The 17,901-nt window shown below is 45.2% G+C and overlaps 1 protein-coding gene across 3 annotated transcripts in view; it reads right to left on the bottom strand.

Moving 5' to 3' along the window:
- LOC136586788 (macrophage mannose receptor 1-like) overlaps positions 1-17,901 on the bottom strand; it is a 135,861-nt gene that overhangs the window by 21,344 nt on the left and 96,616 nt on the right. For all 3 annotated transcript variants that reach the window (XM_066585013.1, XM_066585015.1, XM_066585014.1), the window contains exons 24-27: positions 13,688-13,923; positions 11,406-11,571; positions 7,068-7,217; positions 1,493-1,609 (exon numbers count right to left, since the gene is read on the bottom strand). In XM_066585013.1, the coding sequence (XP_066441110.1) occupies positions 1,493-1,609; positions 7,068-7,217; positions 11,406-11,571; positions 13,688-13,923 (669 nt within the window). The remainder of the gene's footprint in view (positions 1-1,492; positions 1,610-7,067; positions 7,218-11,405; positions 11,572-13,687; positions 13,924-17,901) is intronic.

Genomic DNA, 17,901 nt, shown 5'->3' with positions numbered 1-17,901 from the left:
AAATTCCTCAGCAGTGTTTAGATAATATGTAAATGATACAATTAGAACTCTCCAATCTCCGGTTGTGGGCCCCATAGCCATAATACTCATACAGATGGCCATATTATTACTAAATCGTAATAAGGCTACCATAGAAGTGCATCTACTGTCCCTCCAGATGTCTATGCTTACATAGGGACGCTTTGCACAAATGCAGCAGAAATAAATTGGGACATGCTCTACTGTTCATGTTCGCCGTACACACAGAGCCCAATGGAATCCACATGGCAGCGCATGGAGGCTGTAAAGCTCTCTATTAAAGGGGCCATACAGGCCCATTCCACTGCCACAAAAGCACTGTGAAAGTGTGCATGAACCCAGGGGTGCGCTTGGCGATTCCAGTTGTCCAGAAATACCCCTCCTGCAAAAACCAGTGGTCCCTTTAAACCAGCAGTAGATTCTTCTTTTCTTAGACACAGTTGCTGGACCCCAACTCTTTACAGAATGTAATTCAATTCCTCCCCATCTATGAATACAGTGCACTGTACTGCGACAATGTGAGAAGGGAAGCAGTCGGATAATTCACTACACAGAGTGCGTTCAGGGTCCAACAGCAGTGTGTGCAGTAAGAAGACTCTGCTGTAGCTGGGTCTGTGACTGCAAGGGGGCACTATTACTAAATAGAGCCACAAAGAGGGCACTATTACTAAATAGAGCCACAAAGAGGGCACTATTACCAAGTAGAGACTCGGAAGCAGCATATTATTACTTTGTAGGGCGCAGAAGATACGTATTCCCTATCCACATAGGGAAGAACTAGCTGATTGGTGTGAATCTGACTAGTGGGACTCTACTGATCCTGAGAATGGGAGTCCAGTCTGTCCCCAAATGAATGGAGCATATGTCGCACAGATGCATCGCCACTCCATTCATTTCAATGAGAGCATCGGGACTTGTGAAGTTCAAGTGCTTGGCAATCTCTGGCACACTCATTGAAATGAATGGAGCGGCAGCGTGTCTGAATGAACTCCACTCCATTCATTTGGGGACCTATTGGACCTCCCATAATGAGGATTAGTGGGAGTCCTAGTGATCATACCCCAATGATCATCTAGTTATCACCTATCCCCAGGATGGGGGATAACTTGTTTCAACCGAAATGCCCATTTTAGTGGCTAAACAAGCCTTTTAATGTTAAAAAAAATTGCCCCTGTGTGCCAAGTTCACTGCATGTATCACCCCTCTTTGGGAACCCCCCTTCAAAAATCCCGCTCTTGCTCTGAAGCCCTTATGCCAACTCTGATATGCAAGGTCCTAATGTATTTGGGCTGTTTCTCAGTCAATAGTAGCACCAAAGTGTGACTCATTATATATTCTGAATTACTCCCCAATGAGTAATGTCTGTTATGAAGAAAAGTCACCACAAGCACAAAAAAGGAAGGAGCGATAAGAAACACAGGAGGATGAGAATGACGTGTTTTCTGATGAAATAGTGAATGTTCTGATACTCTACCTTTCACGTTCTTGTAGAGTCCAATCCAAAATTCTTCTTGCTGGCTACTAAGTAACTCAGTATGATGGAGGAGGAAATCGGATTCAGTGGAATCTTCAATGGAAATTAAACTGGCACCTAAAGAATTGACATACTGGGTAATTATTTGTGCGTGGGATCTCTGTTCCTCTATGGATATGATATTACACAACATATTCAGTCATATGATGCTCCTTTAACACTTATAATATAGCTGCTCTTCAGAACAAGGTGCAACGTGTGCAAATGAGGAATGACACTATATGTGGCCTTTACATGATTTGTATCCTTTGGCCCTTTTTGCCCCCTCTGCTGGATCTCTGATTTAGAGTTCTCTCTGAGCTGGTCAGAGGTACCTGCTCTGATGATGTCTTCTATACACTGCACATTGAGAAAACAACAGATTCTGCTCAGTAACTCTCTAGCACATATACAAAGGGAAATAAGAGCATCATGAGGGACACTGCACAGCAGTACTGAGCAGTATAGAGGTGATTGCACTAGCTGCAGCAGTATGTCTGTGGGAGTCTGTCTGCTTTTTTTCTCCCTCATCTTCCCTCTTCTCTTCATGGACTTCTATGGGCAGCATGAGACAGCCCCACACTCACATGCACATTTTCTGTGTTCTATCTCAATGTCTATGTTACCTGAGATGGACTTCGCTTGACAAGAGGCTATGGACAGCAAATTACAAGTTAGTGAGATTCACTTTTAGAGAGATTTTTCAGGAGAAAATGTAATTTTGTGTAAATGAAGTGATTAGTATTTTTTGCTAATTATCACATTGAATATCATACTAACACGAGTTGTCCCAAAGTGCAGGGACCATTTATGGATGCTTCCCATTTGGGCTTTCAGGACATGGAGATTTCTTTCATTCTTCATCCTCGTCTTCTGAGAGCGAAAATTTTTAGAATCAGCATAGTCTTAGAAGGGCTTGTTTTTTGGAGGAATACATTTCATTTTTTTAATAGAGGGGCTAAAAAAACAGCTATTTTATAATTTTAGGGATGTTTTTATGGTGTTCACCATGCGGTAAAAATGATATGTTAACTTTACTTCATCACAGAAATGCCAAATTATATAGTTGGTTTTCTACTTCTGCACAATAAAAACACTTTAAAATTTAAAAAAAAACCAAAAAAAAAACGTTTTTTATTCCCATAGTCTGAGAACAATAATTTTTCTATTTTACCATCTGTGCAGCAGCCTGTACTTTGCAGTACGACGTCATTTTGATTGATACCATTTTAGGGTTGATACAACTGTTTGGTCACTTTATATTTAGTTTTTTTGAGAGGCAGGAGGTCAGCTCTCATTTTCTGTCACTTTAACAGCCACAATGACAACTTGATCTCCCTGTCTGCCTCTCAGCTTCTATCACTAACGTCCCCCCTAGGCGTTTCACAACTTACTTCTCCCACACACAAAGACAGCAATATGCTTGACATTGTCTCCTTCCAACTGTCTCTGACCTTTCAAACTCCTCTCTCCCACTCTCTGACCACAACTCCCTTTCCTTTGCAATCATGTGTTCTTATCCTACAATGACATTCCCACCCATCACATACGCAGAAATCAGAACGTTAACCCTCAGCATTTTATAGACTCCTTAGAATCTTCGCTGTGCTCAATCTCTTCCTTCTTTTGTCCCAATCTGGCTGTCAAGCACTGTAATACAACTAACAAAAGTGTCCTGGAAGAAGCAGCACCCCCCCCCCCCCCCCCCCCCCCCAACGCTCCAACACTCTCGACACAGACTGCAGCAACCCTGGCGCACACCTCAAACACTTTTCCTTCAGCCATGCTCTAGGTGTGCCAAACACCTGTGGAGAAAAATCTCAGACATTTTCCTCCACTTCAAATTCATGCTCAGAACCTACAACTTTGCCCTTCACCATGTCAAACAAGCCTATTTCATCACTCTCATCTCCTCACCACCCAATAACCCAAATGACTTTTTGAAACTTTTCACTCCCTTCTTAGCCCTAAATTGCAGCCGCCTATGATGGATCTGAATGCTGAAGACTTGGCCACTTACTTCAAAGAGAAAATGGACAATTTCCAGCAAGAAATAATCTCCCAGTTCCCAATTGGCTGTCATTCCCCTTTCTTCCTCCTCTCCCCTAGTTCACTCTCAGCATTTGAACCTACAACAGACAAAGAAGTCTTGCGTCTACGCTCTTCTTCTTCCCCTACTACCTGCATTAGTGACCCTGTTCCCTTACGCCTCACCCAGTCTCTCTTCCTGGCTGTCATTCATCACCTCCTTACATTTTTTAACCCCTCTCTTCTGGTATCTTTCCGTTCTCTTTTAAGCATGCTGTCATATCCCCATTACTAAAGAAACTATCTCTTGACTCATCCTGTGCTGCCAACTATGAACCCATCTCTAATCTCCACTCCATTTCCAAACTCTTGGAACGTCTTTCACTTAATAAACTACCTCTCTGGTAATTCTCTTCTTGACCTCCTGACTGCTAAATCGAATGGCAACTACTCTCTACTGATTCTTCTGTCAGCAGCGTATCTTCCTTGAGAACAAAAAGATCCTGTATGTTTAAATCAAACTGCCTGATCCTTCTCGACCGGCACCTGCCATCAGGGAAAAGTTGAAGAATCCCCATACACGTTAGATGGTTGGCTGGACCTGATAAATTCAATAGGTTTAGCAGACATTAACCCTTTCCAACCCAATTTGTATCCTGGTTTTTCTAGGGAAGGGGGGCTTACTCTTTTTCTGCCATCATACAATGGCGCTATCTGCTGGTTAGAGCCAGTACTGCATGAGGTGACACATTGGATAGGCTCCAACAGCAGAGAGGCTGGCAATATACAGTAAGAGAACTCCGATGAACGTCTTGCAACATCGGAGCTGTACAGCCTTAAATCATAATGTCTTAAGACGTCAGACAGTGGATTGGAAAGGGTTAATCCAATGTGTATGCCACCTTAAGGTGAAATATGTATATTATATGTTTTGTTATGCATTTAACCCCTTGAGTGGCACGCCCGGAAAAGTTCCGTGACGAGCTCCACTGCCCATAGTGATATACCCCGGAAGATTTCCGGGCTATGTATCACTATGGGAGCTGCAGAGCACAATGCCACAAGCTGTGGCAGTGTGCTCTGCCTGCACAGACCCACAGAGAACAAAGCAAGGGCTTTGAAAAACCAGCAGAAGATATTGCCGACATGTCGGCAATGTCCTGCTTTGTTTACAGGTTGCCATAGAGACCATTGGCTTGTCAGAAGCAAGCCGATGGTCCCTGTGACAGGGAGAGCTTGGTGCTCGGCTGTGAGAGGACACCTAGGTACCAGCTCTTACAGCAGAGATCAGAGAAAACCTCCGATCTCTGCTGTGTTAACCCTTTACATGCTGCAGTCTATGTGACTGCAGCATGTAAAGGGCTGTCACTGCAGCATGTAAAGGGCTGTCACCATCGGACCCCTGGAATGTGATCAGGGGTCCTGATGGGTCCCTGTGGAAGTCCCCTAAAGGGACAAAAAAAAAAAAATTTAAAAAAAAATTTAAAAAAAAGTAAAAAAATTATTAAAAAAATAAAAAGAACACTTGTCTCCCTTTACTTTGTAAAAAATCAAAAATACAATCACACATGTGGTATCCGTGCGTCATAATGACACAGAGAAGGAAGTTAATACATTATTTAACCCCTTAATGACATGGCCCCTTTTTTTCTTTTTTCCCCATTTCTTTTTTTCCTCCCCCCTGTTTAAAAAATCACAACTTGCCCCGCAAAAAACAAGCCCTTATATGGCCATGTCAATGGAAAAATGAAAAAGTTATGGCTCTTGAGACGCAACTGCAAAACTAGTTGAAATTCAATGATTAGACCATTTTAAAAAACCTGCCCTGGTGGGCACGACAGGGTGGTAGGAAACCCGCCACTCAAGGGGTTAAATGTCTTTTAAATTGTGCTTAAAATACCCAAAATGAAACTATCAGAACCACTTGGAAAGCCAAAACCCAGAGGTGGTAGCACATTTCTTATTTTATATTTTTTATTTCTAATTGTGTTTTATACTTCAGGCAATGGGAATCCCCATTAAATACATCTGCAATGCAACCAATCAATTAAAGTCACCACTACACGGGGTGTAGCCAAAAGGACTGATCCAGTGCAAGATCACAATAATGGGGTCCTATATTGAATAAGAAGGCATGGATTCACTACACGATGGTACAGGGATGCACAGACCCCTGAGGGCCCCGGAATATGGATTGTGGGCCCCATAAGAGACAGAGAGTAAAACCCAATTACAAAGTTGATGAGTAGTATGCGAGAAGCAGAAATCTGCTTTCCCCGTTGTTTTAAGTCAGGTAGAAGCGCTGCTACAACTGAAGTAAAGATAGTGTACTCCGAAGTGGCCTCCTTCTGCTACGATACATGCATGGAACCTTTGAACAGTGTAGTCCAGGGCTGACGCTATCATTGCAGGACCAGGTCTGTGAACAGCAAAGTGCCAATTCAGTGCAGATGCAATGCAAATTACCAGTAAGAGCACGAGCCAATCAGAAACAATGCAGATTTCAGCATGAACATATTGGTTGGAATTTGGAGCAATTTCCTTGTTGGATTTGTGTTCATGTCAGGGATTTTCAACAGAGATCAGTACCTGAATCTCCTGCAGATGTCAGTTGATGACTTCCTGGATGATTGGCCCCTATCGTAGCAGACGGAGTCCACTTCGTGTACGCTTTCTATACTTTAGTCATCGCAGCGGTCCCACGGGTCATAGAGACGTGGAAAGTGGATTTCTGCTTCTCAGTCAATACTTTTCAACTTTGCGATTGGGTTTTACCTTCCCTTGAAGGAGTTGTGAGGGGTTAATTCTAGATTTTCCCCTGTCTCAAATTAAATAAGAAAAATACATTTAATTTCTCTTCCAACTTACTCTTTATCTGTCTTCTTCTCACTATATGACCCTGAATCTTGTCTTATCTGTGCTTTCCCATGTCGTCCTGTTCTCTGTACATGTTCTGAGAATCTTATCTGAGGACATATTTTGCTTTGATACAACTGTCACCGAGCGTTGATATATTGTTTATGTAGGAGACGTCTATGTAGGAGACGTCTTTGAAAGAAATATTGTTCGTTATAAATCTCCAGATGTCCAGCAGCTTCGGACATGCGCAGTGATTAGATCTTACGCAAGCATTTCTGTTTCTATAAAGTTCTGTACTTTGCAAATAAACCTACTTTATCCATGGTCATCCATCTAAGTCGTCAATGAGTACTCATATCTAAGACTAATTCGGAAGCAGACAGCATCAGCTGAACGGTCTGTTTGACCCCCTACAGAGTCACAATACAAAATTGAAATCTATGTTCCAGGGCTGCCAGGAGCCCTTCAATCACACCATTGTTTAGCACATCCATGCCTTCCTATTCAAGTACACTATTGTACATTTATACATCTATACAATATAGGACGCCAGTACTGAGATACAGCGCTAGATCCATCTTTTTGACTACTCCCTGTATCATGATGTTAGTGCTTGTTACATCCTTTATAAAGTATTTCTAGAACTCACCATACTGCAGACATTTTAAGGATGCTTCGTGCCACCCGATGGAGGAAGATGATTCCAAAAGATAGCAATGGTTATGGAAGGGAATCCAAGCATCTGAAGGCTTGCCTGGGCAGGTTCCAGGTGTTTGAGGAGGGTCAGTGGGAGCGACAACTGTAAGGCCAAAAGTCAGAAGGAGACACCAAGGTTTATGTAGAGTATAAATATGGTTACTTATGTCTATTCTGTTACGGGTATACTGGAGGGTTTGGCACAGAGGCACGACTTTATTTCAATAATTGAGGAGTTTTACACTTACATGTACAACGTAGATAAAACCTATTCATTGTATAACGACAACTTTGGGTTTGAATTTCTCATTGTCTCCAATATCTGTTTGATAGAAACATTCTTGTTCCCTCTAGCCCTCCGATTTATGAGTAGTGGGCTCCCCTGTCTTCCAATGGCTGATTAACAGTTTTCTCAATATTATAGTGCAAAGGAAGATAGCCGTTAATCTGCGGCATTAGAACAGGGGATCCTTACATCTCATGAATATTGAGGACACCAGAGCATGGACGTAACATTACGAGGACTTTGCACGTCGTTTGTCCTGCACTTACTAAAGTGTGATTTTATGGAAACTACTGCAAGAAATCCAGTACAATCGTGTTAAGGGGTCCATTTTTACAGATAGATATATTTGCTGCAGATCACACTGATTTATCATGGATCATTAGAATTTCGACTTTTTCCTTCACACACCAGGGCAGCAGAATATACCCATCAGGAGCAATAGTAATGTATCTCCAACCTCTATCAAAGTGCTAATAACAACTTGTCCATGAGTGCGTGTGTTACCATGTGGGGGTTGCTGGTCCTTTCGGGGCAGTGGTGTGCGGGGTCCCGCGGTTGGGGCCCGTCCTCCCGGCTTGTTGTCCAGCTGCCAGGGGCGCCTGGCCGGCATGGTGCTGGTGGCGCGCGACGCTGTCCAAGCCGCGCACCTGTGAATGCAGCTGCTGTGCACGAGCTCCCTTTTGCTGTGTTCTCTTGGGAGTTGGCTCTCTCCCTCTCTCCGCTCCTGGGCAGAGGCTTTTGTTTAAAGGTCGGGCAGAGACTTGCAATCACTGCCAGTTATTGGTTTCCCTCAGCCTGATAGCTAGTCTGCCTCTGTTGTTCTCCTGCTTCTGTCAGCTTTTCTGCTATACTTGCTATTATCCGCCAGGTTTCTCCATCTGCCTCAATTCTGCTTAGTATTGTTTGTGTTGGTTATTTACATCTGCCTTTTCTGTCAGTATTCTACCCTTTCCATCCAGGTATGCCAGCTTCCCTTTTTCGGTCCCTATTGAGAGTAGGGACCGCTGCCCAGTTGCCCGCCTGGGGTTAGCCAGGAGTGGAGGCAGTTAGGCAGGTCAGGGGTTGTGGGTGAGATCTAGGGCAACCGGGCTTGCATATCAAGGGTAGTATACCGTAACAGCGTGTGTGAGTGCTTCTCATGCTCCACCCCTGATCACACGATGGTGACATCACCACAGGTCCTAAAGCATAAAACATGCAGAGTCTGACAGCAGCTGTGTGCTCACAGGACCTATGATGATGTCACCGTCATGTGATCAGTCACCTGGGTTATGACCTCTGTCCCTGACTACAGGACACTGACGTCATCACTGGTGCTTCCCCTTTATTGAAAAACCTGCAGAGCCTAACAGAAGCCCTCTGCTGACAGGACCTGTGATGATGTCACCTTCATTGGATCAGTCACCTGTGTGGGGTCACATGACAGTGACATCACAGATCCTAAACCAGCATAGGCTGACGAAATGTCTGTAGCACAGCTGCGTGTGTGACATGTGCATCTGGCAGAGCTGTGTCTGTGCCATGCACATGTAATGTAACAGAGCTATGTACGTATGTGACATACGCATGTAATATAGCAGAGCTGTGTCTCTGTGTGTGATGCACATGTACTACAGCTGTGTGTGTCTGTGACACACGCATGAATCACAACTGCAGTTAAGCAGGGTGTGTGTGCTGCACACATGTAGCAGAGCTCTATGTGTGTGTGTGCTGCGCGCAAGTAGCAGGGCTGTGTGTGTCAGTAACACGCACATGTAGCAGAGCTGTGTAGCATTTTGTGCCACCAGAAATTTCCTTATAATTACTAGTAAAGGTATGTTGGGAAAATGACCAGCACAGAATTTTTGACCTATTTAAATACATACACTTACTTGAGTGCTGAGTTTAATTATGATTTTAGATATCAGGGGAAAAAATGAGACCTGATTTCCCTTGTCTGCATGGTTTGTGGGCCCCGTCTCTCTTACCCTTCTGTCAGGTGTGATTTCAGACATTGGATGTCGGTACCCCATCAGATGGGTGATGTCTGGCGCCTTAATCCTATCATTTCAATTGTATTTAAGGGCGTGAATTGTCATGTTGTGGTGTATGGTGTGGACTCATACCTGCTAGGTGCCTTTGCCTAGATATCTTAGCTCTTCCATTTGCTATATATATCATTCCCTATATTCCATCTAGGGACAGGCTGGGGCCCCTAGGTATGAGACGTGGGGCCGTCCTTGTCAGGACGATTGCCCTACTTTCAGGCAGGGACCACCAAGCCCAATATGTTGGTGAGGGAAAGCACTTTCATTTTGGTGCTTGTCTTATGTGTTGGTGATAAATACATGTTTCTGTTGGATCTTTTAAGGGCAATTATTATGTCATGGTGTGATGTGTTGGTAACATTTGTGCAGACCAGGTGAATAAGCCCTACATGAATGTAACATTACTAATGTCTATTTTGTTATGTTTATACTGGAGAGATTTTCATGAAGGCACAACTTAATTTTAATAGCTGAAGAATTTTACACTTGTATGTAGATAAAGCCTAATCAAAATACTAAGCATGACCTGTCTGTAAGTGCGTGAGTGAGTGGGTTTGTGAGTGATTTACATGCTCCACACCTGATGACATGACAGTGATGTCATCAAAGGTCCTTCATCCCCAGTGAGGTAGTTACTTGTTCCTCCCTGATCACATGCCAATGACATCATCACAGGTCCTGTACGCACATTGCTGCTGTCCAGCTAGGTGTTCATTAGTATTCCATAGCAACTAAGGCCGCAGAGGGTTTGAAGTCCACTCATAATCTGCACAAGGATGTAGAACCTTTGATGATGTCAATGTCATGCGATCAGGGGTGAAGCATGTAAGTCATTTACTCGGGATGAACATCACCATCATGTGATCAGGGGCGGAGCATGATGATGACGTCATCACAGGTCCTTCATCTCCAGTGCTGTGCTGCTTCTGATCCCTGTTGTATGGGAAGAACAATGTATGTAATAGTGCTGTGTGTGACGCGTACATGTAGCAGAGCTGTGTGGCGCAGCGAGCCACCAGAAATACTGGTACTATAATTTTCTAATAATTACTAGTTATTGTATAAGGGTAATATATCTGATGTACTTTGTGCTTCAGTTTCTCATTGTCTTCAATGTTTCTGTTTGCTGGAAACATTCTTTCTCCCTAGAGTTCTTGTATTTATGAGCAGTGGGCTCACCTGCCTTACCATGGGTGATTGACAGTTTTTTTCCCTATTACTGTGCATAGGGAGAAAGCTGTCAGTCTGCAGCAGAAGAACACATGAAGACTACAGCTCATAAATATTGAGGCCTCCAAAGCGTGTCCACATCATTGGGAAGACTTAGCGCTTAGCTCACCCTGCACCTACTGAAGTGTGATTTTATGGAAACTAGTGCAAGAAAACCAGTAGAAATGTGTTATGGGCTCCATTTTTACAGATGGACCCATTTGCAGCAGATAACACTGACTTTTAGGTCGTTAGTAGAGATGAGCGAGCATACTCGATAAGGCAAACTACTTGAGCGAGTAGTGCCTTATTTGAGTACCTGCCCACTCGTCTCTAAAGATCCGGGTGCCGGCACGGGTGAGCGGTGGGGGAGTGCGGGGAGGAACGGAGGGGAGATCTCTCTCTCCCTCCTTCCCCCCCGCTCCCCCCTGCTCACCGCCGCAACTCACCTGTCACCCGCACCAGCACCCGAATCTTTAGAGACGAGCGGGCAGGTACTCGAATAAGGCACTACTCGCTCGAGTTGTTTGCCTTATCGAGTATGCTCGCTCATCTCTAGTCGTCAGGTTTCCAATTGTTTTGCTTTGCTAACTTTGAGAGCAGACTACACCCATCAGGGGCAACAGAAAACTCCAAACTCTATAAAGATGTATCGCGGAAATCAGCACAGAATTGTTGACCTATTTAGATAAAAAACGCAAATGATACGTAAACTTAACTGAATGCGGAGGAATTATAATATTAGATACCAGGGAAATGAGCAGCTTACCGCTAGTTTGTTTGCAGATGGAAGAATAAGTCTCATTACAAGGCGATGTCTTCCACTGCCCATCAGTATCCACATATACACAGGAGGTGCTTTTCCTCGGCTCCTCAGCGGCCCATTTTGTGTAGCGCACTTTCCAGTTATCAACCCATTTATACGTATTTTCAGTCTGAAAGAATTACAATTATATAAATGTAAATATACTTATTTTATGAACTAAAAGCTGTAGTATCTGAGAGATTATGTCTTTAAAGAGAACCTGCAATGGATCTGCAGCCGGGACGCTTCTGACCCTACTGCGGTTCTTCTTATACCCTTCCTCTCTTGCATGGATAGGCTCTTCATCGGTTGGCTTCCGACACTTTCAATCTATCAAGTGGGGAATTCCCGCCGTTCAGTCTAAATAGGTGACGTTGGACTGTTAATCAAGTCCAATGTCAACCACTGGGAGTGAGCGCTGGGGACCACCCCCTTGACAGATTGAGAGCACCTAGAGGCGAGCTGTATTAAGCCTTGTTCTATATAGGATAAATTGTATACTTTGTAATCCCTTCCCCTTCAGGCTATTGTGGCCTTCCTCATGTCACTTTATGTGGTAATAACGTTGGGATGCTTTTATGTATGCAAGTGATTCTAAGATTGTTTCTTTATGACAAATTGTACTTTATGTTAGTGATCAATTTTGTTAAACATGTCTTGTGTTTATTTATGAAAGAAGTCCTAAATTTACAGGAAATTTTGACAAATTTTCAATTTTTCCCTGAAATTGTTTTCTTGTAAGATACACCACCCAAATATACCCGTTACAAGGGCATGTCTACAGTGTAAAAATCAGTATTCTGACTTATATTCAGGATGTTGAATTCAAATATTGTCTGTCAGGCCAGATAATGAGGTTATAGGAAAGTAGGACATTCAATATTGTACCATTTTGTTTCAGTAAATTCACCATTAAAACCATCCGGGCCTCATTTATCAAAACTGTCTAACAGGAAGACTGTCTTTGTTGTCGACATCCCGGAGAGATCTAGTGACTTATCAGATGAGCGTGCTTAAAGATTTTAATAGCTCATCTATTAGATCCAGGCAGCATCACAGAGTGTAAAATAATAGTATTGTGTGGAGTGGATTGATAGCTTGACAAAGGCCCAATTGTGGGACCGATACATGGCTGCCTGCTACATCCACCATTTTTGAATGGTTTAAATAAAGGAGTATTTTTTTACACTCTGTGATGCTGCCTGGAACCAATAGATGAGCTTTTGGATACTGGTGGACCTAGGGGGTCAGGTCCCTTTCCTTTTGGGCTTTGCATTGTCTTTTTATGCTTCATGCTTATAGCAGATTATAAGTGAGTGCTGCTGCTACTTTGTACTATTTTTGCTAAAGATTTCAATAAGACATACATGCAATTGAAAAATGGTGTGAAGGTAAGTAGATGTCTGCGATGCCGGCTAATTACTGCTGGAATATTCTAAGGGAGAGCACTGGTGGACATAAAGAAATAAGTGACTTATGCAGACACTGTATCTAACTTCCCATATGTCCATGCCACTTAGGGTTTAAAGGGAATCTGACACTTGCTTTTACCCCTATAAGCTATGCTTATGCACTGAAAGAGTCCAAGGATGTAAGATTTATACTTCCATTGTTCCCCCAATATGAACGCTGAAAGTCGCCGCTGAATGCATTGAGTGGCTCTGCTAAGTAGTCCGCCTGTTCTCATTTTTTAATGGGCGGACTACTTAGCAGTGGCGCTCAATGCATTCACACTAGGGGAACAACAGGAAAGATAGGTATAAAGCTTACATCCCTGGACTCCATGGGTCACCTAGTTTCAGCCCATAAGCGTAGCTCATTGGGCTAGAAGTCAGTGACAGATTCCCTTTAAAGGGATTGTAGCAGAATTACCTTTTACCAGCTATGCACAGGGGTGCCTACGGCATCTACTGGTAAAGAAGGTGTCTAGGCTTGGCACTTGTGGGAGCTTTGATGGCTCCTTAATTATTTCCTGGAAAATCGCTTTAAGTATTCACTGCATATGAAAAATCTGCCCGTCATATTACCATGGGATAAATTTGGAGACAGTTTATACCTATTTTATCTACCTAATGTTGTAGGATGTGCAGGATTTAGTATTGCTGCAACTGGCTTGTTTACTATGTGTTATGTATGTTGTGTATGATGCCCGGCTGCAGTTTAGAGCACTCGTCCACTTTTGTTGGGATGTTTTGATCCAGTTTTCATTAAAAATCAGAAATAGATATTTAAAAAATTCTTCTCACCTCGTTCCCGCTGTAGAGTCCGATCCAAAAAGGCTCCTTAAGTTTAACCAAGTGAAGTTTTAGAAAAGATGTGGTGAACTCGTCTAAGATGCTGACTAGCTGTGCGTTATCCGTCCGACACGCCTGACGGGCATCGTCCCAGCTCCTCTTGGTGTTATCAAACTTGTAGCTGGCATCTCCATATTTACAGTAGTTACGGGCAGGAGGAGTGGTGGGAAGAACCGGCAGACTGGGGTCTAAAGCAAGTTAATGCAAACAAACAAGTTAGAAGAGGACAAGAAACTCTTACATTAGAAGAGATTGGAAATTACATTATAGCTTGTAGATCAAAAAAATAAAAAAAAGTCACTCATGTGGCAGGAGACGCGTGGGGTGAGTGATATTTTTGTGCAGCTCTGGACTCCCCAACCATATGGCAAACAAGTGTGCAGGATTCAATAAGACAGTCCCGTACTCTCATCAAAACATTTCTCTTGACAGAAGATTAGAGATGAGCGAGCACCAAAATGCTCAGGTGCTCGTTACTCGGGACGAAATTTTCGCAATGCTCGAGGGTTCGTTTCGAGTAACGAACCCCATTGAAGTCAATGGGCGACCCGAGCATTTTTGTATATTGCCGATGCTCGCTAAGGTTTCCATTTGTGAAAATCTGGGCAATTCAAGAAAGTGATGGAAACGGCACAGAAACGGATAGGGCAGGCGAGGGGCTACATGTTGGGCTGCATCTCACGTTCCCAGGTCCCACTAGTAAGCCACAATAGCGGCAAGAGTGCCCCCCCTCCCAACAACTTTTACTTCTGAAAAGCCCTCATTAGCAATGCATACCTTAGCTAAGCACCACACTACCTCCAACAAAGCACAATCACTGCCTGCATGACACTCCGCTGGGTTACATGCTGCCCAACCCCCCCCCCCTGCACGACCCAGTGTCCACAGCGCACACCAAATTGTCCCTGCGCAGCCATCAGCTGCCCTCATGCCACACCACCCTCATGTCTATTTATAAGTGCGTCTGCCATGAGGAGGAACCGCAGGCACACACTGCAGAGGGTTGGCCCGGCTAGGCAGCGACCCTCTTTAAAAGGGGCGGGGCGATAGCCCACAATGCTGTACAGAAGCAATGAGAAATCCAATCCTGTGCCACCTCCATCAGGAGCTGCACACATGGGCATAGCAATAGGGAACCTATGTGCCATACACTATTCATTCTGTCAAGGTGTCTGCATGCCCCAGTCAGACCGCGGTTTTTTATAAATAGTCACAGGCAGGTACAACTCCACAATGGGAATTCGGTGTGCACCCACAGCATGGGTGGCTCCCTGGAACCCACTGGTAATACATAAATATATCCCATTGCCTTGCCCATCACAGCTGAGGTAATGTCATGTTAAATGCAGGTGGGCTTCGGACCACACTGCATGCCCCAGTCAGACTGGGGTTCTTTAGAAGTGGACACAGATGCATTTACAACTCCCTGTGGACCCACAGCATGGGTGGCTCCCTGGAACCCACCGGCGGTACATAAATATATCCCATTGCAGTGCCCATCACAGCTGAGGTAACGTCCGATTAAATGCAGGTGGTCTTTGGCCCACACTGCATGCCCCAGTCTGACCGGGGTTTTTAATACATAAACACTGGCAGGTACAAATCCCTAATGTGAAGTCCCTGTGGACACACAGCATGGGTGGCTCCCTGGAACCCACCGGCGGTACATAAAAATATCCCATTGCAGTGCCCAGCACAGCTGATGTAACGTCAGCTTTAATGCAGGTGGGCTAAAAATTACTAGAATTACAATGTTGTCTATGATTGGTGTAGGTGGAGCTTTGGGGGCTATTTAATGTTGGAGTCTGTGTATGTTATTTAGAACTTGATAAAGACCCTTGGATGGAGGGTTGAAACGTCGTGTGGGCACAATAAAGATTTATTCTTTTATTTAACCCCTGGAGTGCTGCTCTCATACATACTTTGCTGCTAGAATTACAATGTAGGTGAGGGCCCCAAAAAATTGGTGTACCAACAGTACAAATGTACTTCACAAAAAATTGCCCATGCCCAACCAAGAGGGCAGGTGAAACCCATTAATCGCTTTGGTTAATGTGGCTTAATTTGTAACTAGGCCTGTAGGCAGCCCAGTTAAAATAAAAATTGGTTCAGGTGCAAGTTTCAACGCTTTATTGAATTGAGAATTGAAACGTATAAACATTGTTTACAAAAGTTATATGAGTGAGCCTTGTGGGCCTAAGAAAAATTGCCCGTTCGGCGTGATTACGTGAGGTTTCAGGAGGAGGAGCAGGAGGAGGAGGATGAATATTATACACAGATTGATGAAGCTAAAAGGTCCCCGTTTTTGAGGGTGATAGAGAACGATGCTTCCATCCGCGGGTGCAGCCTACGTATTGCTTAGGTATCGCTGCTGTCCGCTGGTGGAGAAGAAAAGTCTGGGGAAATCCAGGCTTTGTTCATCTTTATGAGTGTAAGCCTATCGGCACTGTCGGTTGACAGGCGGGTACGCTTATCTGTGATGGTTCCCCCAGCCGCACTAAACACCCTCTCTGACAAGACGCTAGCCGCAGGACAAGCAAGCACCTCCAGGGCATACATCGCGAGTTCAGGCCACGTGTCCAGCTTCGACACCCAGTAGTTGTAGGGGGCAGAGGCGTCACGGAGGACGGTCGTGTGATCGGCTACGTACTCCCTCACCATCCTTTTACAGTGCTCCCGCCGACTCAGCCTTGACTGGGGAGCGATGACACAGTCTTGCTGGCTAGCCAGAAAGCTGTCAAAGGCCTTAGAGAGTGTTCCCCTGCCTGTGCTGTACATGCTGCCTGATCTCCGCGCCTCCCCTGCTACCTGGCCCTCTGAACTGTGCCTTCTGCCACTAGCGCTGTCGGATGGGAATTTTACCATCAGCTTGTCCGCCAGGGTCCTGTGGTATAGCATCACTCTCGAAGCCCTTTCCTCTTCGGGTATGAGAGTGGAAAGGTTCTCCTTTTACCGTGGGTCGAGCAGTGTGTACACCCAGTAATCCGTAGTGGCCAGAATGCGTGTAACGCGAGGGTCACGAGAAAGGCATCCTAACATGAAGTCAGCCATGTGTGCCAGGGTACCTGTACGCAACACATGGCTGTCCTCACTAGGAAGATCACTTTCAGGATCCTCCTCCTCCTCCTCCTCAGGCCATACACGCTGAAAGGATGACAGGCAAGCAGCATGGGTACCCTCAGCATAGGGCCAAGCTGCCTCTTCCTCCTCATGCTCCTCCACCTCCTCCTCCTCCTCAATACGCTGAGATATAGACAAGAGGGTGCTCTGTCTATCCAGCGACATACTGTCTTCCCCCGCCTCCGTTTCTGAGCGCAAAGCGTCTGCCTTTATGCTTTGCAGGGAACTTCTCAAGAGGCATAGCAGAGGAATGGTGACGCTAATGATTGCCGCATCGCCGCTCACTATCTGGGTAGACTCCTCAAAGTTTCCAAGGACCTGGCAGATGTCTGCCAAGCAGGCCCACTCTTCTGTAAAGAATTGAGGAGGCTGACTCCCACTGCGCCGCCCATGTTGGAGTTGGTATTCCACTATAGCTCTACGCTGCTCATAGAGCCTGGCCAACATGTGGAGTGTAGAGTTCCACCGTGTGGGCACGTCGCACAGCAGTCGGTGCACTGGCAGATTAAACCGATGTTGCAGGGTGCGCAGGGTGACAGCGTCCGTGTGGGACTTGCGGAAATGTGCGCAGAGCCGGCGCACCTTTCCGAGCAGGTCTGACAAGCGTGGTAGCTTTTCAGAAAGCGCTGAACCACCAAATTAAAGACGTGGGGCAGGCATGGCACGTGCGTGAGGCTGCCGAGCTGCAGAGCCGCCACCAGGTTATGGCCGTTGTCACACACGACCATGCCCGGTTGGAGGCTCAGCGGCGCAAGACAGCGGTCGGTCTGCTCTGTCAGACCCTGCAGCAGTTCGTGGGCCATGTGCATCTTCTCTCCTAAGCTGAGTAGTTTCAGCACGGCCTGCTGACGCTTGCCCACCGCTGTGCTGCCACGCCGCGCGACACCGACTGCTGGCGACGTGCTGCTGCTGACACATCTTGATTGCGAGATGGAGGTTGCGTAGGAGGAGGAGGGTGGTTTAGTGGAGGAAGCATACACTGCCGCAGATACCACCACCGAGCTGGGGCCCGCAATTCTGGGGGTGGGTAGGACGTGAGCGGTCCC

Source organism: Eleutherodactylus coqui, chromosome 12 (genome assembly GCF_035609145.1).
Source record: "Eleutherodactylus coqui strain aEleCoq1 chromosome 12, aEleCoq1.hap1, whole genome shotgun sequence".
In the NCBI taxonomy this organism is placed as follows: Eukaryota; Metazoa; Chordata; class Amphibia; order Anura; family Eleutherodactylidae; genus Eleutherodactylus; species Eleutherodactylus coqui.
This window is presented reverse-complemented; position numbering and strand designations above follow the sequence as displayed.